Raw genomic sequence first — 25,451 nt, 5'->3', positions numbered from 1 at the left:
CAACTGCATCATTCAAGCACAGAACAATACAAGTTTATTGAGGTTGGAGCACAATGTTGGTTATCTACTAGATGATGATTTTAAGCATACAGTAGGTATTTTTCCATACTCTGCTCTACTTTCTATATAGTTCATGCATGACATGCATGCTTGGCCTGGCCAGTGTTTTCTGACTTGACATCTAGAAGTTGCTGGAATGGAATTCTTTTATTAACAGGTGAACAGAGGTAAAGATCTGGAGGTTCATGCTGAGATACCCCTCTCTAGGTGGCGAGTGTTGAAGTCAGTGTAGTCTTCGAGGGTATGCAGTGATGCAAGGATCAGTGGAGGGACACTAGCTGGCCTCCAGATCTTGCTTGCTTTTTTGGTTTACTCTGATTGAGATGCTGAGATCAAAGATATTGAAGGCCTAATAGAAAGTTACACTGGTTGTTTAAAGACACAGTTAGCTAGAAGTTATAATGTTTCATATTAAGAATTTTACGTAGCTTAAACCACTGCAAAATCATATTTCTCTAACATTGACTTCTTATATTCTAGATTACGCTAGGGCCAAAGCTCGCAAATATGGTAAGGAGAAAGTTAAATAAACTTGTTCTCCAATTTTTAGTCCATGTAGAAAAATCTAATTATAAATTACACTTTTCCATGCATTTTGCAAACAGGGGTTACTGGTGGAGCTGGTGGAATGGGATTGCCTGGAGGATTAGGAGGGTCACTTGGTAGTGGAACAGTTCCGGGTGTTGGAGCTGGAGGAGGAACACCAGGTGCCGGAATTGGACCAGGAGGGGCACCAATTGGTGGTTATGGACCTGGAGGAGTACCTGCAGGTGGTTATGGGCCAGGAGGAGTACCTGCTGGAGGATATGGACCTGGCTCTGGAGGTATGCTGACAAACATTTTATTACATATGCAGTTAAGGGGTTCTGTTCATTTCTATTTCTACATTTATTCTTTGTATCTCACTTTGAATGCAGCCTATCCAGGTGGACCAAAAGCCCTAAAATATGGTAGGATATTTTAAATCAGCATTGTCATCATGTTTTGTTTTGTTTTTCTACAATTTGCCATCAACACTTATTAAATCATTTTAATCCAGGTCCTGGTGGCAGTGGAGGGGCTCCAGGACTTGGTCTGCAGGGTCAGATAGGAACCGGTCCAGCAGGAGGATTTGGTACAGGGGCAAGGCCATTTGGTGGTTATGGTCCAGGGACTATAGGAGGTCCTGGGTCTGGATTTGCTGGAGCAGCACTGCCTGGTGCTGTTGGAGCAGGAAGCAGAGGAGGGCTTGGACCTGGGTATGGAACAGGTGCTGGAGGTAATTTAAGTGTGTCAAAATAGGTCATTTACACAGGCATTAGAAAATATGTTTTTTTAAAGCTGTATCTGATCTACATTCTTTCAATTTATTACATATAATGCCCTATAGGATATGGACTTGGATCAAAAGCAGCTAAATATGGCAAGTTGAAATATACTAGTTCTACTGTACATACAATTACATATGCTTACATAAATGGCTGTTGATCATTAGTTTATTTACTCTACATTCAAATAGTTACAAATGTTATTAAATATTTTATTAATATAATTAATATATTTTAATACACATTAATGTATTTTTCAAATATATATTTATATTTCATGTACATTAACTACTAATATTTTAATTATATTATGCTTTAATATAAACTATTATTAATATCAAATATTATTAATATTATAAGCTTGTGTTAAAAATTAAAAGTCTGCCTTGGAATGATTCAAAATTAAGTCTAAACCCAGGCATATTGTGACAGGTTTACCTAGTTCTGGAGGTGTCTTAGGAGCAGGAGGCATACCAGGAGCTGGAACAGGAGTGGCAGGAGGACCTGGAGGTATGTGAAACAACTGCAAAAACTGTTTTTGTTTCTGTTAATGGGATACTCCACCCGAAAATGAAAATTATGCATTTACGCACCCTCATGTCATTTCAAAAATGTATACATTTCTTTCTTCTGTGGAGCATACAATTTTTGTTTGCTTTCCGTACTATGTAAGTCAATGGGCTCTGCTGTTGTTTGGTTCTCAACATTCTTCAAAATATCTTAAAGGGATAGTTCACCCAAAACTGAAATTTCTGTCATCATTTACTCCCCCTCAAGTTGTTCCAAACCTGTATAAATCTCTTTGTTCTGCTGTACACAAAGGAAGATATTTGGAAGAATGTTTGTAACCAAGCAGATCTTGCCCCCCATTGACTACCATAGTAGGAAAATATATATATTTTTTTAAATTATTAGGAAATTTTTCAATGGGGGGTGAGATCTGCTTGGTGTTTATGTTTATATTCAAATTTACCCTAAAATTTGAGTATAAACTTTATCAGACATTTTACAAAACAAACTAATAACTGATTTGTATGCTAAATTTGAATACTAAGTAAAAAGGTAAATTAAGTAAATACTAAATAAAAAAGGTACTTATTTTTTTTCAGTTCCGCCTGGAGGGCTTGGGGTTGGTCTTGGGACTGGTGTTGGATATGGGGGGTATGGAGGTAAAGTTTTAAAAACAAGATGTGCAATGTTGAGCACTAAACTTGAGACATACTATTTTATTTTTTACAACAATTGGTTTAAGCATTGCTGGGTGAATCTGCTGTTTTGTTATATTTCATTCTAAAGGGTATGGAGGAGCAGAAAAACCACCTAAATATGGTACACTATTTTTGTACCTAACTTTTATCATTAAAATGCCACATATATTCAGGCTAAAACTTGACCCCATGCATCTGCATCTAACAGGACAACCAGCTGGTGGGGTTGGAAGTGTGTTGGGTGGGTCGGTACCAGCAACTGGTGGAACTGGGGCCACAGGAACTGGAGTTGGAACTGGTGGGTGATCACTGCTAAAAGAGGACTAAACTAAATAATAGTTAATAGATACAGGTAGGAATTTGTTTACATGCTCAGCGTTACATCTCAGGTGTTGTAGGTGGGGCTGGAGGTATACAAGTTTCAGGAACCAAGCAAGACAAATATGGTGAGTTTGATCTTTAGTTATATCATCTAGCAATCCATCTCTTGAGTATAATATAATATTATTATTCCAATTTTCCATGTAAATCCAGGGGTACCAGGCATCACAGGAGGACCAACTATTCCAGGTAGTACAGCTGCTACTGGCACAGATCATGGAGCAGGTCCTAAACCTGGAATTGATGGAGGTAATGCAATTAATTAATTAATGATCATTATTAATTAATGTTCTGTTTATTTGGAATGTACTTAAGACACACATGTAATATCCAAAATAGTGTCATAACTACCAGTCTTATCTGTTCCCTGTTTAGTGATCGGCAGTCCTTATGGTGGAACTGGAGGTCAAGGAGGTCAAGAACATTAAATTTTTTTCTTTTTACTCTATTATAGAAATGTATTGTATTTATTATTTGTTCGTTAGCTGTTATTTTTTTTGTTCCTGCATTGTAATTTTAACATTTTGTTGAACACACAGGTGGAACAAAAGCTCCCAAAACTGGTAAGAAAATGTTCAGTTTTTTTCTATCTACCCCATATATCTGGAATAAAACAACTGTCGTTTTGAGATTATAAGAAACAAATGAGCAGGTGTTTCCTTTTAGCCACCTGTTTTATTTTGTGATCATTTTAGAATCTGGAGGACCAATAGAGGGATCAGGTGGGTCCATTGGAGAATAAGTATTTAATGAACAATGGAATATTTTTCTGCCTTAAGTTGTTTTTCCAACTTTCTTAAAACAATGGGAACTGAGCAGTATATAATATTTTTAAGGTGTTACTGGTGGGCCCATTGATGCTGATGGGCTTGATGGAGCTGCTGGGACAAGAACACCCATCTTAGCTGGAGAAAGACCAGGTAGACCCTTCCTGTTCAGTGAGCATGTAGACATCCTTATCTACTGCTTGGGGTGTGTGTTCATGGTGTGTGTGTGTGTGTGTGTGTGTGTGTGTGTGTGTGTGTGTGTGTGTGTGTGTGTGTGTGTCCAATGTTCACTTGGATGGGTGAAATGCAGAGCACAAATTCTATGGCAGTATGGGACACTTGGCTACATGTCACATCACTTTCACTTTGCATTTTACCATCTGTTCTTGGTAACTGTATTATGGACAGATGGACTTGAAGGTGCCAGGTGCTGCCTCTCATATTTGTTTTATTATTTTCATATATTTTTCCACCCTTCACTGTATGTAAATTTACTTACACCACTTACTGTTAAAGTCTATTATAAGTTTACAAATCTGTGGTTTAAAGGAATAATTCACCCAGAAAAGGAAATTGTCAGTATTCCCCCATTCCACAAGTTGTATGAAGAACATTTGATACTTGTTTAATGCAGTTTTTTAGTCAACAGAAGAATCAAAGTCACACAAGTTTTGGAGCAAATTATGACATAATTTAATTTTTTTGTGAACTATTCCTATAATGGTAAAACAAGCTATTCATATTTAAAGTGGAATTAATATATTAATATTAATGCTGTCAGTTTACTATTTAGCAGCTGTTTCTTCATGTGGAACATATTATAGCAAAAGAAAAACGCATTTCAAAATACCATGTATGTTCAGAATGATTGCTTAAAGGCACTGAAAATTATTTTGAAGAGCTACATATGACCACTTTTTTTGTTCATGTTTTAGGTGTGTCTGGAACTGCTCCAGGTTTGTATTTAGCTTCTAATTGTGAAATACTACATCGTTCAGTCATTTATTAAGTTTTAAAATTCCTAATTATCTTAATTGACATTCTCTCTTTTTAGGTGGAACGGGATCGCCACGGCCAGAGAGTAAGATCTGTCTTTATAACTTGAAAATTACTTACTGAACTCACACGTGATCACACTGAGCTAAAGATTATTTTCTCTGTTTCTTCTTTTGGTTGGTAGTGGATTTCTTCTAGCTGATTTACATGAAATTATCCACCTACATCAGAGGTCTCCAGACTAAGTCCTGGAGGGCCGCTGTCCTGCAAAGTTTAGCTCCAACCCCAATTAAACACACCTGAATCAGCTAATCACCGTCTCAGTAGGCATACAAGAAACTTTTAAACTGGTGTGTTGGACCTGGTTGGAGCTTAACTCTACAGGACAGCGGCCATCCAGGACTGAGTTTGGATACCTCTGACCTACATCGTGTTAAAAAAAACTTGAGTTCATCAGACTACTAAAATTTGCTAATGTTACAGCTCCCTCTAGTGGTGGAGGAGTCTCATGCATATGGATGTATTAGCCTATAAAATATCATTTTAAAACTTACAGAGCTTGTGATTTTTTTTAATGCAAAGACATTTTGGATTAATAATTCAGACACATAATTTTAAGACACAGAGACAACTTTACAGAATAACTTGTTCATTTAATAATGTGTTTACAGGGTGGGGCTCAAGGTTAGTAAGTCAGTTCAGTGTGCAGTCCTAAGAGAGAATTTTCCTGTGAAAAGTTCCTTTTTAGGTTTTTGACAGATGTCAATTTATCTGAAAATAAGGTCTGTGGTTAACATTACTTGAAGAGACTTTTATGCTTTGTTCATTCATAAATGTATGTTCCAGTATGATTGAATCTCTTCACTATATGTTCTTCTTTAGGAGTTGGTGATATTGGAACATTACCAGGAGCCAAACCACTAAAACCCCCAGGTACATCATGCCATTTACTTTACTCTTACTGTCTGAATATATTTGGGAAAGCAGTTGCTTTTTCATTTGTAAAAAAAAAAATATATATTTTACATGTCTTACTGTAGGCATTGGAGGTGGAGCCATTGCTGGACGTGGAGATACTCCGGGCACTATTGAAGGCGGTGGTCCAGGTGGAGTTGGTGGTGGACCAGGTGGAGTTGGTGGAGGACTGGGAGGGGTTGGTGGTGGACCAGGTGGAGTTGGTGGAGGACTGGGAGGAGTTGGTGGTGGACCAGGAGGAGCTGGTGGAGTTCCAGGTGGTGTTGGTGGAGGACCAGGTGGAAATGGTGGAGGACCAGGTGGAGTTGGTGGAGGACTAGGAGGAGTTGGTGGAGGACTAGGAGGAGTTGGTGGAGGACCAGGTGGAGGAGTTAAACCTCCTAAAGGTGATTTATCATTAAAATCTTGATCTGTGAAATGTCTATTAGCTTTTCCTGTGCATGTTTGTAAAATGATAAATCTATTAATATCAACATGTTTATTCTAGTTTATGGTGGTACAGGTGGAACTGGAGCTCTGGGAGTTGGAGGTGTGGGTGGAATGGGTACAGCTGGAGTGGGTGGAGTAGGACTTCTGCCTGGAGGTGGTGGTCTGCTACCAGGAGGTGGAGCTGCAGGCACAGGAGTTGGGGCGCAGAAACCAGGCAAAAGTAATCAAAGCACTGATCAGATCAACAAACATTTTATTGTGCAATATTAAATATATTTAAAGGCCCCCTGTAGTCAATAATTTTATCCCTCTTATTGATCACAAAAAATTCATATTTAAACATTTTTTCCTGTGAATCTTAATGCCTTAAAATAGCTTGAATGTAACTCTACACCCTTGCCTCATATAGTATACGCAGACATATGAATATGCTAATTAGCCCTGCCTCCACTAACTCGCACAAGCTCAGAGATCTGCTCAGTCAACTTACTGAGGTAAACGTTGCACAATGGTATCATTCCCTTTTGAAAGGGAATGATACCCTGAGATACCATCCTGAGATACTATGGGGGAATGCCTCAGTGTGACTGATGGCTGAAGCATTGTAGAATCATGACAATTGTATTTGCTGGCAACAGCTATGATGTCACTACTAGTGTGACCGGGAAGTATAAAAGGGGGTCCTAGAGAACATGTCACCCTCTTCTTCATCTTCAGGGACTGTTTTGCTGAAGGATATTCTGACGACAAAATGGCAAGTGACAAGCGCTTCAGGAAGTGTGCCGATCTGTGTCCGAGGTTTCTGACACCTGATGACACACACGACCTGTGTGTTTGCTGTCTGGGTGTAGTGCCATGGCCAGGCTCAAGTTGCCGTGGCAGCGCGGAAAGGAAGAGACCACTCGCGGAAGGCTGGATGAGCAATTTCTTGTCTGGTCACAATCCACCAGCTCCTGTGAGCCATCCATTCCTTCCTGATCTATCCTATCTCTCGCTAGGAGAGACACCGACACCAGAAGCTCTGACTCTGCCATCTAAACCACTTAAAACTACATTGCCTTTAAATGGCAGGGCATATGCGGCAGCAGGTCAGGCTGGTGCAGCACTGCACTCAATGGCGGTGCTCCAAGCCTATCAAGCAGACCTGCTGAAAGACTTGGACATGTGAGTAAGTCATGCCAATAAAGCTCATTTGAATTTGACTCCGGTCCACCAAGCAGATTGCCGCCGTGGTCGGTGGCGGCAATGGCAATGGTGGCCACGGAGAGACATCTATGGGTGAACCTGGTGAGCATCGGAGAGAAAGAAAAGGCATTTCTTCTTGGTTCCCCTGATTTTGCCCTTCTGAATTATTCGGCACATCCGTCAATGCAGTGGACGTAAAATTCAGAGAAGCAAAAGCGCGCTCAGCTGTATTTAAATCTTTTATACCACGCCGGTCCGAGTCTGCACCCAGACAGTCTGGGGGTCCTGGCCCATCTCGATTTGAGGATTGAAGACAGGGCCAGGGTTTAAATTGGGCCGGGGTGTCTGGGGCTGAGCCCCGGCACTTAGGCTTACCAGGGCTTGATGTTAATGCTTGTCAGGACAAGTGGATTTATTTGAAGGGGCACATGAAAGAGAATTTTTTTTTTCTCTACCAGACAAATTGCCTGATTAAAACGTCCGTAAAAAAAGAATAAATAGGCAATCATCAAAACGCGATAATGATTCTGGTTTTATTACATTCAATGTAAGTGGCGAATGATATGCGGTAACAAGGTTGCGCTGTTTAGGCTCGCACAACCTCTCAAAGAGAAATTGAAACAAATGAGAGCAGCACACACAAAGAAACTTCATTAAAATACTGCGTTAAAAATTCAAAATGTGGAGTTTTTTTATTTATAACATATGAAACAATTAAACATCACAGAAGAGTGCTGTTTTCTGTGTTATTGAAATCACGATTGATAATGTGACACTCAATGGTAACAGAACAATAAACAAGTAGTTGAAATTAAGTCACTTATGTTTTAGGAGCAATATTGACTGTTTTTCTTCTATTTCAGCAGCAAAAATATAGTTCTAAACAAAGATCACATCAAAGCCATATCATGTCTCACAGCAATTAACACTCAGTAGTGTTGCATTACTGAATGATTTAGCATTTTGAAAGAATCGGTTGAGTCAATGGCCCATTCATAAACAACTACCTCATTCTTTAATAAATCAGCTGTTTGAACAAATCGTTTTATAGAATGAATCAATGACTCACTCATTAGGCGGTAATTTGCCGCCACCTACTGGTGGTTTAATTTACCCCCCCAAACATTTCTTATAGGCCTATGTATATTCAAAAATAACATTATTTAATGCTTTTTTGGTTAATTTATTGATTTTAATTTATTGAACAAATTTAAGAATGTGAAATAAAATATGAAGCATTCATTTAAGAAGATTCAGGATGCCCTTTATAAAAGGTGGACAAATGCCCTTGTGGTAAAAATCATTAATATGCAGATTTAAATATGTAAAAGCTAATAGAACACTGATGAGAATATTGCTTCAGAATAAATTATATTTACACCACAAAAAATACAAAGCAAAAAAAACTAGTCAAGGGTTAATGTTGAGCCCTATATTTTGTATTTATATTCTTTCTCCTATATTTATGTATCACTGTATTTGATGCTGACAGAAAGTAAGAAAATGTTATTATCATCAGATGTAGCTTTGCACACTGCCAGCATTTAGATGAAATCTTTATTTAGATGAATTTAGATGAAACCCCCCCCCCTCCCCCCGCACACACACACACACACACACACACACACACACACACACACACACACACACACACACACACATAACAAATCCCAGTTTAACCCCCTGGACAGGGGTTTGTTCTGTTTTCGCCATCAAAATAGCCTTGTTGCTGATATGGCGTAAATACATAATTAAATAACCCCTGGACAGGGCCAGAGAGAGAGTGCTGCTGCTCGTGCACCTCCTCCGTCTAGGAGCAGGTCATGAAGAAGGCGCTACTCGAGGAAGAAGAAGCAGGACCTCAGGGAAGTGATTCAGTACAGGCACGACTAGTGTCCTGGAACTAGTAGAGGCAGATAACATCGCCTCCTTCCCTTTGAGGTTTTATACATCTACCCTTTCCTTTTTCCTTCCCTCTCTGCACATTTCACAACATCAGGCCCTGGGGCTGGATCGATGATGAGAAATTAAATATCTGACGGTCTGTTTCTGGTTCCTCTTAAAAAATAAGTAAATGTTTCAAAAAACACACACAAACACTTTTAAACATAAATTACGCCCCCTCAGCTAGATTATAATATAGTAATCTTTCATGGCTTCCTCTCACTACAAAAGTCATTATGCTGAGGCTGCACTGTATCTAGATTAGCAGGGAGTTGTTGGCCTGTCGGCCTCCTCGGAGCTAAACTCAGGCTTGACTACTCTTCTTGATTTGAGACTTGTCATGCTGAGTGTCTGGCTTCCCAGGGTTAAAGGTATATATGGTATATATTATGGCTAGAGTATTTCAGAGTAATGGGTAGCAGGTGGCAGCCTCCTCATTTTGTTTTATCTGGCTTTGAGCGTTGCTAGGCTTCCTCTCACCATAGAGAGTCATTGTTGAGACCTCCGCTCTCCAGAGCTCTGATACATTTATAATTGAAGTTAACTGGTACCCATGTTGAGTGTTGTAGGCTTCCTCTCATTTTGAGAGTCATATAAAGGGTTAAAAGTGGGGGCCCTCTCTTTCGAGAGAGTACCTGTTAGGCCCCTCACTCTTTTTGAGCTTCATGTTTCTGTGTAGAACCAAGTTTAGCTACTTCCTTTTTAGATATTTGTTACGGATGCTGGTAGAGCAAACACACAACGAGGAAGAGTAACATATAATAAGTCTTTACTTGATAATCCACAGGGAGAAACACAGAATCCAGAGCAGAGCATACACCAACACATCCAAGTACAAACGAGACCCGACAAACAACTGAACACAGATACTTAAATACACTGACACAAACAAGCTTAACAGGTTAACAAGGGGGCGTGGTCCAATGAGTGTCCATGGTGACTGAATGTGGCAGAAAACAGAGCAAAGGAACACGTGACAAAATGCAAATCAAAACAAACAGAACGTGACGGTGATCGTAACACTACCCCCCCTCCCGGTAGGCGCGTCCTCGCGCCTTAAAGTAACATCAAAAGGGAGGGTTGGAGGGGGTTCTGGAGGTGGACGGCCGGCCAGGAGGAGGTGGGAAACAAAAGTCCGGGGTGAAGATGATGGTGGAACGATCCAGGGTGGAGCCTTGAGCAGGGGCAGATGTCGTGAGCTGACCCAGGCCACAGCTGAGACTGCGTCCCATGGCGGCAGCGCAGGAGGGAGGAGCCATGGAGCGAAGATCATTGGAGCCGCCAGGGGGCTCCTGACAACCGGAGGCGACGGTGACACCGATAATGAAGCCCACTGCAAAGCCAGAGAGCCGATGTAGTGGAGGGACTCCGAAGATCTAGGCGGCCACGACATAGCCGTAGTGACAACCCCCCCGAGATGGTGGTAGAGATCCGGAGGGCTGAAGGCGAGCAGGAGCGACCGAGGGCGGAGGTGGAGTCTGAGGGAGGGAGGAGCTAGCCGAAGACGAAGGGGTGGAGGGCCGGAGTGTAGCGACCGGCCCGTAAGTCCGTGGCGTAGGCGTAGCGATGCCCGACCCAGGTGGAGCTGACGTACTGAGGTAGTCCTGCGAGGCTGAAAGTCCGACGGTCTCTGCCGGCATCGAGGGAGGAAGGAGCGTAGGAGTTGGGACGTCAGATCGAGGAGGACTGGAGCGTGCAGAGGCAGAGGGTGGAGCGTCGCGGCGGAGTGGCTCTCGTTGCCTGCGGTGGGCTCGGGCTGTCGATCCTTGCAGTCGGGGTGTTGTTGGCTGGGCACTGGGTTGCTAGTGGGGCTTGTGTCATCGTCGATGATGTTAACTGTGAGAGGCGAATCACAGGACACCAGCACCCACTAGACGTAACCCATGAAGCTCCCTCGAGGCCCTTCCCCAGACAGCAGTGCTTTGGTGGCAGTGTTGAGGCCGGCATATAGGAAGCTACAGAGGCAGCTGTCCGGGAAAGTAGTAGATTGTACCAGACGGATAAAATCCTCTAAGTGTGCCTCGAGGGAGCGTTCCTTCTGCTCAATGCAAAGCAGTTGGACAGAAAAAAAAGAGTCCATAGTGCAGGAAAAACAAAAAAGAACACAAACTCACCAAAAACACGGAACAAACAAAACAAAGACGACAATTCACGCCACAACTGTTTGGGTCGGGTCTTCTGTTACGGTGACCGTAACAATATTGTATATTTTGGATTTGACTGCATGCTCCGGTTGAGCTAGACTGATACTCCTCTCACTTTAGAGGATTATTGTGTGGAGTATATTGCTCCCTAGAGCTTCAAGCATAAGCCCCCGGAAGGCGGTCTGGCGGAAGTCAAGTCAAGTCAAGTCACCCTTATTTATATAGCGCTTTTTACAATGCAGATTGTGTCAAAGCAGCTTTACATTGATAATTGGTATATAATTTTCCTTTTAAAGAATAGTGTCAATGCAGGCAGATCAAAAGCACTGTTGAATAAATGTCAAGAATACTGTTGAATATCAAATGTCAAGTCAAATTAAATTAAATTAAATTAGGGCTGCACGATTAATCGTATTTTAATCACAATAACAATATCTGCTTCTCCCGATTGATTTTAAATAATCGTCACGATATTGGCCCACTCTATGAAAATGAACATAATTTGGAAATATTGGAAGTAATATTAGGAGTTTCACTGTTTTATCTTTTGAAGTTCCAAAAGGTTTCACCAGTTTTCATAATGTTGATCAGCTAGAAATGATTGTTCTTTGCTTTACAAATTTGCCAGGCAATTTGAATCTGGTTTGTCTTATTGCAAACGAATTTTGTTGCTTTAAAATCTAATGTGAATACATATTACAAAGCGCTCACCAAAACCATGTTTTGTATTGATTTACCATCTAACGAAGTTATCATAGTTGGTTAAATTAAGTCATTGTGCCACCTACAGGCCTTTTGGGTGAATTGTAGGTTGGTAAAGAACTTGCAAAATAGCCATTATTACATTAATCTTTTTGATAGAATAAACGTAATTAATAATCGTGATTATAATTTTGAGGAAACTGTGGCACTGGCTGTCGTGTCGACGAGGCCTTCACAATGGATGATCTAGTCGACTCGATCTCTGCTGATACTTCAGGGCTGCGTTGTGGTCGTATCAAGACGCCGGTCCTCGGTCTCATCTGGATACGGCCCGAATCCGGTTGACTACGGTAAACCTCGGGATAAACAGAAAGACTAATATTAGCGTAGATGCCATTCTTTTTCTGATGTAACGAGTACATCTGGTGTTATAGGCAGTGTTCCCGGTTCCGGCTGAACTAATTTATGCAGCCTAATAATCCTTTAACGGATTTGAAAATATACATTTATAATGTGTTATGTGTATGCCAGGTTAAAGAGATGCGTTTTTAGTCTAGATTTAAACTGACAGAGTGTGTCTGCATCCCGAACAATGCTAGGAAGATTGTTCCACAGTTTAGGTGCCAAATAGGAGAAGGATCTACCACCTGCGGTTGATTTTGATATTCTAGGTATTATCAGCTGGCCTGAATTCTGAGATCGCAATAAACGTGAAGGACTATAATGCATTAAGAGCTCGCTTAGGTAGGCTACTGGGGGGCTAAACCATTTAGTGCTTTGTAAGTAATTAACAAGATTTTAAAATCTATACGATGTTTAACAGGAAGCCAATGCAGTGACGACAGAACTGGGCTAATATGGTCATACTTCCTAGTTCTAGTAAGAACTCTAGCTGCTGCATTTTGTACGAGCTGTAGTTTATTTATCAAGCGAGCGGAACAACCACCCAGTAGAGCGTTACAGTAATCTAACCTCGAGGTCATGAACGCATGAACTAACTGTTCTGCATTCTTCATTGAGAGCATATGCCGTAGTTTAGATATATTTTTAAGATGGAAGAATGCGTTTTTACAGATGCTACTAACATGGCCTTCAAATGAAAGATCAGTATCAAAGAGCACACCCAGGTTCCTAGCTGACGACGAAGACTTAACAGAGCAGCCATCAAGTGTTAGACAATATTCTAGGTTATTACGTGAAGAAGTTTTCGGTCCAAAAATTAGAATCTCTGTTTTTTCTGAATTTAGTAGTAAGAAATTACTGGTCATCCAGTTTTTTACATCAGCTATACATTCTGTTAATTTTGTGAATTGGTAAGTTTCGTCAGGGCGCGAAGAAATATAGAGCTGAGTATCATCAGTGTAACAGTGAAAACTAACGCCATGCTTCCTAATGATATCTCCCAAGGGTAGCATGTACAGAGTGAAAAGCAACGGTCCTAGTACTGAGCCTTGCGGTACTCCATATTTAACTTGTGATCGATATGACATCTCATCATTTACTACTACAAACTGATAACGGTCAGATAAGTATGATTTGAACCATGCCAATGCAATTCCACTAATGCCAACATAGTTTTCAAGTCTATTTAAGAGAATATTGTGATCAATAGTGTCAAATGCAGCACTAAGATCCAGTAACACTAATAGAGAGATACAACCACGATCTGATGATAAGAGCAAATCATTAATAACTCTGACGAGAGCAGTCTCAGTACTATTACTTGAGAAATTTACCACCAAGTCCAGGCCCTCCAAGTCTATTTAAGAGAATTTTCTCTTATTTTCTCTCGGAAGCACCTTAATTCTTAACTATTTTGCAGTTAACGTGAGTTTTCTTTTCCACCTGTTTTTGTATTACCCCGCTGACCCAATGAGCATTTTGCTGTTCCTTGGTCATGCTTTAACTTTGCAATTTCTAGTATTGCATTAGTATTGCGTCCTTCTCATGAGTATTTTATAATTTTTGACTTTCAGTCTGAGTTAAATCTCTTTTTGGCTCATTTTGGCTGTAAAAGAAAACCTGCCTAATAATTCTGCACACCTGAATATAAGGTGTGCAGAATAACATTTTTCATTTCCAGCCTTCATGAACAATTATATATCACTTATAAATGATTAAAAACAGTTTTAATAGTAGTTATTAAGATTGATGTGGATTGGAATTGGTAAAATGTGCTTGGAAAAAAAAAATTATCAGAAAATCAAATTGCCTAATAATTCTGCACACAGTGTATTATGTTTTACATAATGTGCATTTATTGGTCTTCAGTTCAAAGCTTAACATTTACAATAGACTTAGACTTTGTAAATCTATTGCAGGTTATGGTGGAGCTGGAAGTTTAGGAGCCAGTGGGATCGTACCAGGGACCGGTAACTTCAAAAAGTTACCATATTCCTGACATTTTATGCACCAGTCTTTTTGGGGAGAGAACTATATCTTTTTTTTTTTTTTTTTTCTTTTTTTTTGCAGGCCTCAGGTTCCCCAGTGGGGCTGCAGTGGGCAGCAAACAAGGAAAAGGTGTCAGAAAACATTCTTGTTATTCCACAATTCTTATAATAAAAATGCAGTTTGTTTGTATTTTATACACATGGACTGAACTGGAAAGACTGTTAAATAACTCTTTATCACTTTGATCAAAGTTTATGGGGCAGCAGGCACACTAGGTGGGCTTGGAGGCCCAGGCGGATATGGAGCAGGACCCGGTAGCTATGGAGGTGGTCCAGGTGGTTACAGTGGTGGCCTGGGCGGTTATGGTGGTGGCCCAGGCAGTGCTGGTGGACTTGGAGGGCCTGGACTTGGTGGTAAATTTCTCAAGTGTTTACACATTTCAGACCATATTTCCCTTACAATTTTTTACATTGAAATATTCAAATATTTATTTGTTTTTAAGGGCTTGGTTATGGTCCTGGCGCATTAAAACCACCAAAAAGTATGTAAAACTCAATAAATGATCACTTTAATGATGCAATAACCAATACTTAGACAAAATTCATAATCAGAAAAACATTTGGTTCATTTTTTGTGTGTGTGTGTTATCAGGCTATGGAGGAGCTGGAACACTAGGTGGGGCTGGAAGAGGAGGAATTGGTGGAGGTCTTGGCGGGGGTCTAGGAGTTGGACCGGGTGGTGCTGGTGGTACTGGTGGTGGTCTAGGAGTTGGACCAGGAGGTGTTGGGGGAGGTCCTGGAGGAGTTGGAGTGGGTGGAGGTATCATGCAATTTAATATACATTAAACATAAGTTTGACAGTAGTGCAAAAATTGGATGTGATTAAATGTTTTGTTAGAACAAAGCAATTATAATTAGATGTCAGTTGTAATTATAAATGCATGACAAGATCTATTGCACAATCCATTAAATACCAATATGTATCCATGTTCACCTTGAAATGCACTCACTACACATCTGTGGCATAAATAGCTAATATGAGTTTATGTAGGTGCCAGATATCCAGGTGGTGGCCTGGGAGCTGGAGCTGGGAAGCCTGGGAAATCAGGCCGGTTGCATAAACTGCTTAGACTAGTCAAATTTAGACTGGTCTAATTTGAATCCAAAAAGTAAGACTGATTAGCCATAATAAACTGCTAGTTTGTCATACTAGTTCTTAAGACTAGTTCTTAGTTCTTAAGTCTTAAGTTAGTAGCTATGTTTATGCAATTGGCCTTAGGTTCTATTTTTTAAGTGTTAACGTAATTGTGACTAATTATTACAATATCATTACATTAGCTTTACGGGCTGAATTTATATTTACCATTAATAAATCTACTAATCTGGCTTAGATGATGGTAGAGAGGTAGCCTGACTACGTCAGACTTCCTACTTCCGCTCAATTTCATTTCGCTTCTGTACTCAGTCTGATACAGCGTCAGAGCTTTGTGTTTGCCACCGGTCTGGAAACAGCCGGGCCAATCAACGAACAGAGGGCGGGCTGAGAGCCGTGACGTAGATGCTAAGCGCCGAGTTTTACATTGTAGGTTAGAGAAATCGAAAACCGAAACGACCGCGGAAATGGGAAACGAGACACGGGATGCAAACTTCGGGATGCATTAACTTCGCATAATCTGCAAAAGTCGTTTACAGCCATGTTCACTCCGGTATTTCGCTCACATCATCATGTGTTTACAACAGGTTTACAGTGGAAGTTCAATCATAGATTTGAGTTCGATGCATGATGTCTGTGCTTCGATGCGGCTGTACAGGCGGATAACATACGTCATAACTAAACGTATCTGATTGGCTTACGGGTAACCAATGATTTTAAACTTCAGACAAGCGTCCCCTAGCGAGAGAGAAAACACTTCTCTATTATGCCATTCCAGACTCTGTCTACGAAGCAAAGTGAAGTAGCAGAGTCTGGTATTACCAGGCTAGTAGAGAGGAAGACCTTGTGAAAAAGTTGTTTCGCAATGTTCTTCAGATCCTAAAAGTATGCATTAAAAAACATTGCTTATGTGAATGAAATAAAAGGCCACATACATTTTCTTAAAAAGAATACACTTTCATGACTATGCTTCTGTAATGTCAAATGAAAAGTTTTACTTTAAATCACATTTTAATAATATATACAAGTTGTGAAGATTTGGTTGGAAAAAATGCAACTGAAACACGAGTCACCTTTATTTATATAGCTCTTATACAGATTGTTTCAAAGCAGCTTTACAGTGATAACAGGAAAATGATTCAATGATGCAACAGTACAGCTGTACAGCTGTATCCTCATATATTAAATAAGTTTGTTTCATTTATAAAGCAGTTCTGCAGAAAACAAGTGATGTCATCATCCAGCTCAGGTCAGTTCTCATCCCATAGTGTCAGTGCAGTCAAATCAATAATATTGCTGAATATAAGTGTCCCCAACTAAGCTAGCCAGAGGCGACAGTAGCGAGGAAACCAAACTCCAGGTGACAGAATGGAGAAAAAAACCTTGGGAGAACCAGACTCAGTCAGGGGGCCAGTTCTCCTTCGGCCAACAAACAAACACCGTGTGATTATGATTCAGGCAGCATCACAAGTCAGAAATCAGATTGTGGATTGGTAGCATTCAAATATTTCATCCAGTTCCTTTTGCTTGAAGAATGGATTCAGCACGCTAGTATGAAAACAAAGCTGGTCATAGGTCTGTGCAGAGGACTTGTCTGGTTCTTTTGGTCTTTGCTGAGGATCTGTGCTGATGGCTGTCGTGTCGACGAGGCCTTCACAGGGGATTGGCTAGTTGACAGGATCTCTGTTGACATTCAGGGCTGCATTGTGGTCATGTATAGGTGCAGGTCCAACATCTGATCTGGATACGGACCGGACACAGCTGACTACGGTAACCTCGGGATAAACAGAGAGACTAATATTAGCTTGGATGCCATTCTTCTTACGATGTAACAAGTACATCGGGTGTTATGGGAAGTGTTTCCGGTTGACCTATGCAGCCTATCAATCCTTTAACGGATCTGAAAATATAAATTGATAATGTGTTATGTGTATGCCAGGTTAAAGTGATGTGTTTTTAGTCTAGATTTAAACTGACAGAGTGTGTCTGTCAAGGCTACGAAGACTGTTTCAGAGTTTGGGTGCTAAATAGAAAAATGATATACCGCTTGCAGTTTATTTTGATATTCTAGGTTTTATCAACTGGCCAGAATTCTTAGATCTCAATAGACATTGCGTTAAGAGCTCACTCAGGTACTGGGGAGCTAAACCATTTAGTGCTTTGTAATTAGCAAGTTTTAAAATGTTTATGATTTTTAATAAGAGACAATGCAGTGTTGACAGAACCGGGCTAATATGGTCATATTTCCTGGTTCTAGTAAGAACTCTAGCTGCTGCGTTTTGGACCAGCTGGAGTAGGTTTATTAAGCATGCAGGGCAACTACCCAGTAGAGCATTACAATAATGCTCTATTGTAACCTAGCCTTGAGGTCATGAGCGCATGAACTAACTTTTCTGCATTTGTCATTGAGAGCATATGTTGTAATTTATATATATTTTTAAGATGGAAGAATGCGGTTTTTACAGATGCTAGAAATGTGGCTTTCAAATGAAAGATTGCTATCACTTTACCATCATATGATAATGATGATTATGTAAATCTCACTTCACATGTTGATTTTATTGTAGGGTACGGAGGTTTAGGTGGAGCTGGAGGCGTGGGGGGTCTTGGAGGAGGTGCTGGAAGCCCAGTAGGAACCGGTGGAGGTAAAGTTTCTGTTAAGGATACATACCTATGTATTCAGCATCATCTGAGATTATCACTTGAGATTATTTCATTGGTAGGAATGAAATTTTATGTTTGAAACATTTTTTATTTTATTGATTTTAATGAGAAAAACAGAAAAAAACACCAAACAAATGCAAAGTTCAATGTCCATTAAACAAGAATTTTACTGAAGATCTTCAGTGCTATTTCTGTTAGTGCACTTTGATATTTTGTTTTCACTTTTTATATAAATCTTCAGTAAAAATCTTGTTCAGTGGACCTTGAACTTTGAATTTGTTGCATATATTGTTTTTGGCTTTTTAATGACAATGGCTCATGGTTGGTGCCAGGTCTCAGGTACCCAGGAGGAGCAGGAACAGGGAAACCTGGTAAATCAGGTAAATTCACTTCATTTCCTGCACGATTTTTGTCAAATTTTTATTCATGTCTCTCACCAACTGAATGAGCATAAATTGCATGTAAAATTTGCTGGTTGGTTGCCATTAGATGAATGGATTTTATTTACTTGTCTTTGTTTCAATGTCTTAAAGGCTTTGGCACGGGTGCCTTGAGTGGTCAGGGCTATCAGCCAGGTGAGCCATATATTTCCTCAGTTCTCTTTGGGGAAATGGGCTTATCCACACCTTCTATTGTCCTCTCAGTTTAATTTATGAAGCGTTTTGATAGAGCAGATATCAAGAGACAAAGTTACAGTAGATCTGTTTATCTTGCAGGTGGATATGGGACTGGTGTAGGTCCAGGTGCTGGATATCAACAGCCATATCCAGGTAATGAAGACAAAACTAATGGAAACATTGAGGCAACTTTAATGTGCACATCATAACCAACTAAAAAGGATTCGAGAAAGCCTCAGCCATCTTTTAGATGTTATTTACATGATGAACAGATTTAAATAGTAAACAAAGCTCAAATGTGCTTGCTCGACACACAATAACTAAAGAGGTTTGTTCTAGTGTGTCATGCCATATTGGTTGTGCTCTATGTATGTGCGCTTAATCAATTTTTAGATGTGAATAAAAGGCTAAAACAATTCTGTTCATCATAAAAAGAAACATTGTCTTCAGAAGACTTGGATGAAACGGCTCAAATAATTTAAATTATTTTGATGCTTCAAAAAGTTCATAAAGAGATAGTAAAAGCACCTGGGGAGCGATTGGGGGTTACGTGCCTTGCTCAAGGGCACCTCAGTCGTTTCCTGCCAGTATCGAATCTGCAACCTACCAGGTTACCAATGTCTATATGTAGACATTGCTTCTCTGGTTCCACTCCCATTAGGCCACAGCTACCCAAATGTCTGCAGAGTGATGTTTTCTTGTACCAATGTGTTTTAGATTTTAATAATTAATAATCAATGTGGTTTAGACTAGTGATTAATGAAAAGTTCTGATGTTTTGTAGGTTATGGTGGCACTGGTGCAGGGGGACCTGGAAGTGCGCCACTTACACCTCAGCAATGTAAGACACGCTGCTATTACAGCAAACTCATTGTTTTTAGCTAGTATTTCAAATGCAGCACATGATATAATGAATGTTTGGCCTAGACCTGTACATTATCCATAGCCAATTGCATTGCATTTAAATGTGTGTTGTATGATTACAGCAAAAGCAGCCAAATATGCAGCTCTTCAAGGCTTTCTAGGTGCAGGAGGCTACAGAGGTACGTAAGCAGATATAATGGCACTCTCAATCTTTTTTATGGTCCATTCTGCAAAAACCGGTCAAAATCAATGACTTAGTTGTATATGTTCATGTTTTACTAAACCCAATGAAATCAAACCATCAAACACTGATTTGGCTTTAAAATCAAAATGAAATCAACATTTACTTACTTTACACATTCCTGGTCTTATTATAAATTACTCTTCATGTTACAAAATGTATGTCTAATATAGGGTGACCATATTTTGATTACCAAAAACCAAGACACTCGCCCGGCAATGAAATACTCAAATGATACTCGAAGTTTACTCAAAGACGCCTTATAATTTCAGCACATTTAAAGTATGCCTCCTCTGTATGGATAGAAAATTTTTATATTACAAAATACTATCTATAACCAAAGACACAAATTCAGAGGACTTCTCAGAGGTCACTCAACATGTTTTATTATGACAAGTTTCAAAAATAACGAATGAAATAATGATATAAATAATGTCTCTTCTGTATTATAAAATTAAATAAATAATAAATAACTAAAAAAATACCTCTGCTATATTAGCAATCCAAGTTTAACAAAAATAGCTCTCACAAACTTACAAAAGCTAACTAACAAAAAATATCTATATCTTTAGTTTTCTTCTTCATCCTCGTTTTCCTCTTCATCCTGTTTTTCTTCCTCATCCTATTTGTTTGCCCACCTATATTTTGCTGTAGAGCTTTCCCAGCAGTTTTTTGTTGCTTATCAAACAAGCATGAAAGTTATAAAGAAATTTATATAGGCTTATCAGCTGTTACATCGCAAGGTACAAAGGAGCTGAACTCATAGTAGACGATAGCTGAAGGTTGCTCTGCTGTTACACAAAGTATCTGTCAGGGCCGGATTGGGACTCATTTTCAGCCCTGGAGTTTCACCGGCCCACTTTAATTCACGACTGACTATATTAAAATAATGTAATTAAAACCTCAGTATTATAAGTTTCCAATAGTGCACTGTTCTCTACAACCTTGTAAATAATTGTATTTTTCAAAAATATTTTCAAATACCCATGATAGTACAAATGATAGTACAAAAAAATGCTAAAATTTGATATAGAGTTATTTTTATAGTTATAATAATGATTTTATAATGTGAACCACTGATTAATTCTCTAGCCATCTAGTGGCTGTAGTTAAAAATTCATGTTATTTTAATTTTAATTTAATTGTTTGCTTTCCAGTCCACTAAACCCAGGCACATTTTTCATGTCTATCACTATGAACGAAATTTAGAAATGTAGATCTTTATTAAAGTAGATTTAACAAAAAATTTTGCTATTTTATATAAATGTATATACTTAAATGATTGCAAATTGAGGCAAATAAATAACAAAAAATACCATAAATCCTACAAAATTGCACAACTTTACAGTAAAATATTAAAGTAGGCTATTACGTTTGTTTAAAAAAAAGTTACTTGTTACAAAATCACATTTTACTGTCTGGTTAAGCTAGTTGGACAGAAAAATGAATATTGTTGGCCAATGTGTAATAGCATAGCAAGCAACATAACATAAGTGATAGGCCATATTTTATTATTTGCCTACTATTGCCGTACGATATGAGTAAGCTGCATACATGCCTTTATCTTTTGCATGTTTTCCCCTCTTCCTTTTTATTTATTTACGTTACTTAAATCGGCCTCCGGTGGCTTAGACCTTTTGTCTTACCATAATTTAACGTTGATTTAGAACTTGTACCGCTGTCCCTACAGACGTCACCTCATCCCTTCTTCTCGTATACTTTTGAGTGAGTTGTCTTCTCCGGGCGCACACTCCGAGTCCGTCCCGACCAGGGGCATATTCTTCGTACGTCGCTAACTCACTTAGCTGGATTTGACTGATGCCGATTTGGCATGATCTTGGATTGTTCGGTTCTTCGACGCTCATCCTGGACTTGCTGTCATAGCAACAGGTCCGTAAACTCGAACCTGATCGGGAGCAGGCTTATTTCATGTAAACAGGATTAGATTGCATTTTTTAAGCGGAGGTGATGCTTAAAGTCTGTCCCAGCCACTGCTACTTTCACACATGAGTAGCCTACCCTAATGTAAACCAGGGACAATAATAATGATTTAAAAATAAATTTGCAAATAATACTAGGCTATAATGCCGTGTAGTGTCATAATATAGACACCGACAGTTTTACTCTTTGAGAGATTCATTCGTGAGGGAATAATTACGTAATAATTTTTATTGGAGTCTTACACACATGATGTACAGATGTCTATGCCGTACATGCATTTGTGCATTTGAACCGCGACAGATATTATGGGAGTGGCTTGATGAAGCGCAGGAGATGCAGAACGGCTCTGATGCAGATAACTTGATCTTGACCCTTAAGAAACTTTAATTAATGCTGTCAAATATGCTTCAAGGGTAAATTAGTTGCTAATTACAACATTGAAATAAAAATTGCCTGTACAAATTGTGAAGATTGGGTAATCATGTAAAAAAAAAAATAGTGCACATTTCATTTATCTATTATAACATTTATGTCGTTCTTCTGTCATTTATTCGCTTGGCTGTTTCCTTATAAATGTCTAGAAATTCGTCAAGTTTTTAGTCAGGTGTCTTTTCTCATTCTATGGTGTCATTACGTTGCCGTCTTGACTCCAGCCAATCGCTGCATTGCTGATCGTGGTTTCGTGTATCGATACATCTGTCCTTTTCATGGAACACGAGAACACGCAGTAATCTTAGACAACTTAATCCCGATATTTTAATCCAATCTGCAAATTCGTTTGAAGAACCAAATTAGCCAGAGTTCAGTTATCACGATTAGAAGATCTGGCATCTGTCAAATCATCTCAGATGTATTAAGCGAGGTACGAAGAATATGCCCCAGATTAATTTACCCACCGAGTGACATGATATCATTGACGTTGCGTGCAAATGAGATCGGGTAAAAACCCGATCGCGCATTCGTTTTTTTTTTTTTTTTTTGCGCGGGTGCCCCGTGCCGCCCTGGGCCGTCCAGGCCTAAATCCGTCACTGAATGGTTTTTAGGAAAAAGTTAGGCTACTCAGCTTAGTAGGCCTACATTTGGCCGCGTCCACAGTTTGTAGAGCATCCATATTTCAACCCAGTGCCATGACAACACCGGCCCTCGCGGCTAAATAATCTGACCGGCCCACCGGGAATTCTCCCGGTGCTCCCGATTAGCCAATCCGGGCCTGGTATCTGTTATTCAGTTACAGACGACTGCACAAATCGTGCAAACTAATGAAAACATTATAAACTGTTACCTAGAAGTAAACAACTGTAGTTTAGGCATAAGTCAGAATATAGTTACCTTTATGGAATAATCCACTAATGTTTTGAGATACAGTGTAAACTAATATTCCCAGTTGCACGTGCAATCGCGCATATCTGCGAAACTCATTTATATTAATGTATGCTCCGCCTTCGGAAACCGAAAATCTCGTAACACCGGTCAATTTAATGGCCCAATGAAAAACAATGAAAACCAGGACATTTTCATCACTTTATAAAAAACAACCAGGCCGGCCAGGACAGTACGTGAAAACAGGACACGTCCTGGGAAAACAGGACGTTTGGTCACCCTATCTAATATGAGTTGCATACAAGTTTTATATTGATGTCAAGGCTAAATAGAAAGTATGAGTCAAAATACCATGGTAGTTTATGGGAACAGTGTTGTAATCAGGGTTATTATAAATAACTAAAACTAAAAATTTCTTGAGATAAAATAATAATAATAATAATAATAATAATAAAAACCTTAAACTTATTTTCTTCTTTATTAAAATTATTCAGTTTATTTTTCTAGTTGCCAAGGCAATATTTCTAATTTTCATTTAACTTGATGGACTAAAATAACTAAAACTGAAATAAAAATTAATAAATCTATATAGACATTTAAAATAATAATAATAATAATAATAATAATACTGTCAAAAGCACAACTTAATTACTAAAATTTTAACTAAAAATAAAACAAAAACTGAAAATATAAAATAAATACCAATTATTCATAAAAATTATAATAGTATCTCAATGATACTAAACTAACTCTGGTTGTAGTTTGAATAAGCTATGTAAACATGACACTTTTATCAATATGTTGCTGTATTGAGTGTGTGTTTTCCTGTAGGTGGCGCAGGATGCCAAGGCAAATACTGTGGAAGAAGGAGGAAGTGAGAAACCAGCAGATAGAAGTGACCTCATAAACAAGTGGTGCTACTGCCTGATCTCAAATGCACTTTTTTTTTTTTTTACAGTTTAAAAGTGCCTCATATAATATGTGAGAGAGATTTGGATTTGCATTTTAAAGGATTTTTTCAGCCGTATGATTAGATGTGATGTGAACCTCACAAGGCACTCTTTGCACTGCCTAACTCCCTTAGACATTTCCTTTACAAATTTAACATGATTGCTTGATTTTTTTTTATCAGACATTTCAGACATGTTACCATTTAATGCTCCATCTTAAACTGCTGCAGATCCAGCTGTGCATCTCTTATGGTTTTGCTGCAGTTGCTCACTTACACACTTGTTGAATTTTCAGACACATCGTCTAGGGACATGTCGCTGCTATTTCAGGATGAACTTACGTTGGGGGAAAGCAGTGTCATTTTCTGGCTATGCATCAAATAGTAAAGGGAGCCTCTTCTCTTTCCAGCTGTATGCATAAGACTTAATGAATGGATATTTTGTCTTTTCCAGCATCTTTAGTTTTTCATAGTATAGTCACACAAAGGAATGGGATCTAGGCATGCAAATTTTAGTCTTACATGAACAAAATGCTTGTCATTACTGCAGTAGACAGCATCTAAGTACTGAGGATTACAGGCTGTCTTCAAAGATACCTCAGGAACTTGAAGTGGTTTCTTTTCTAGTATCCTGACCCTATACAACATTGTTTTTGTTTGTATGTTTGTTTTAACATAACTCTTATTAAATTAAAATGTTGGGTTCTTAAGAGTATCTAAGCATTTAACCTAACTCATTTTGGGGTTTGTAAGCATTGTGTGTTGTGAATGATGTAGGCTGTCTGTATTTGTATAAGTGCAACTATTCAAATGTGACCTGAAAGTATGATAAAAGCAATTCATAGTGAATCTTCTCTCATGGTTTACTTTTGTTCTTCACTTTTATGCACTTGTTACTTTTGTGAAAGTCCAACCAGTTCACATGTTTGTATGAACTTTAATTTTATTCGGGCCTTTTATCCATCATTTACATCTCTAAAAATAAATTGTAAAACCAAAGCATGTTTTTGTTTTTACTCACAATCTACTATGCTATGTTAGCCACATGACATGGTAGGCTACTGGTGGAAAATCCAAAAAATGAGATTCAAACAATAAGACTAAACAAATTGAGTTATATAACAATGATTAGTTTTCTGTCAATAAATATATCCAAACAGTTGTTCCATTGTCTAATAAAACATATATTAAAGAAATTGGAAATCAATGTCATTG

General features: G+C 38.9%; 1 protein-coding gene across 4 annotated transcripts in view; it reads left to right on the top strand.

Moving 5' to 3' along the window:
• The window catches only part of elnb (elastin b), a 38,039-nt gene extending 12,607 nt beyond the window's left edge, over positions 1–25,432 (top strand). For 2 of the 4 annotated variants that reach the window (XM_048165971.1, XM_048165974.1), the window contains exons 27-58: positions 541–570; positions 666–884; positions 978–1,010; positions 1,100–1,318; positions 1,430–1,462; positions 1,800–1,877; positions 2,477–2,536; positions 2,664–2,696; positions 2,784–2,873; positions 2,965–3,021; positions 3,110–3,205; positions 3,332–3,370; positions 3,496–3,519; positions 3,652–3,678; positions 3,793–3,876; positions 4,659–4,679; positions 4,778–4,804; positions 5,602–5,652; positions 5,760–6,080; positions 6,182–6,343; positions 14,420–14,470; positions 14,571–14,618; positions 14,741–14,902; positions 14,992–15,030; positions 15,141–15,308; positions 18,209–18,286; positions 18,638–18,685; positions 18,839–18,880; positions 19,022–19,075; positions 19,706–19,762; positions 19,908–19,964; positions 24,119–25,432. In XM_048165971.1, coding sequence (XP_048021928.1) covers positions 541–570; positions 666–884; positions 978–1,010; positions 1,100–1,318; positions 1,430–1,462; positions 1,800–1,877; positions 2,477–2,536; positions 2,664–2,696; positions 2,784–2,873; positions 2,965–3,021; positions 3,110–3,205; positions 3,332–3,370; positions 3,496–3,519; positions 3,652–3,678; positions 3,793–3,876; positions 4,659–4,679; positions 4,778–4,804; positions 5,602–5,652; positions 5,760–6,080; positions 6,182–6,343; positions 14,420–14,470; positions 14,571–14,618; positions 14,741–14,902; positions 14,992–15,030; positions 15,141–15,308; positions 18,209–18,286; positions 18,638–18,685; positions 18,839–18,880; positions 19,022–19,075; positions 19,706–19,762; positions 19,908–19,964; positions 24,119–24,165 — 2,555 coding nt within the window. In that variant the 3' untranslated portion in view covers positions 24,166–25,432. The remainder of the gene's footprint in view (positions 1–540; positions 571–665; positions 885–977; positions 1,011–1,099; positions 1,319–1,429; positions 1,463–1,799; positions 1,878–2,476; positions 2,537–2,663; positions 2,697–2,783; positions 2,874–2,964; positions 3,022–3,109; positions 3,206–3,331; positions 3,371–3,495; positions 3,520–3,651; positions 3,679–3,792; positions 3,877–4,658; positions 4,680–4,777; positions 4,805–5,601; positions 5,653–5,759; positions 6,081–6,181; positions 6,344–14,419; positions 14,471–14,570; positions 14,619–14,740; positions 14,903–14,991; positions 15,031–15,140; positions 15,309–18,208; positions 18,287–18,637; positions 18,686–18,838; positions 18,881–19,021; positions 19,076–19,705; positions 19,763–19,907; positions 19,965–24,118) is intronic. The other 2 variants (XM_048165973.1, XM_048165972.1) reach the window with 2 other exon arrangements.
• Positions 25,433–25,451: the final 19 nt, after the last annotated feature.

The sequence above is a fragment of the Megalobrama amblycephala genome, linkage group LG18, assembly GCF_018812025.1.
Source record: "Megalobrama amblycephala isolate DHTTF-2021 linkage group LG18, ASM1881202v1, whole genome shotgun sequence".
NCBI lineage: Eukaryota > Metazoa > Chordata > Actinopteri > Cypriniformes > Xenocyprididae > Megalobrama > Megalobrama amblycephala.
This window is presented reverse-complemented; position numbering and strand designations above follow the sequence as displayed.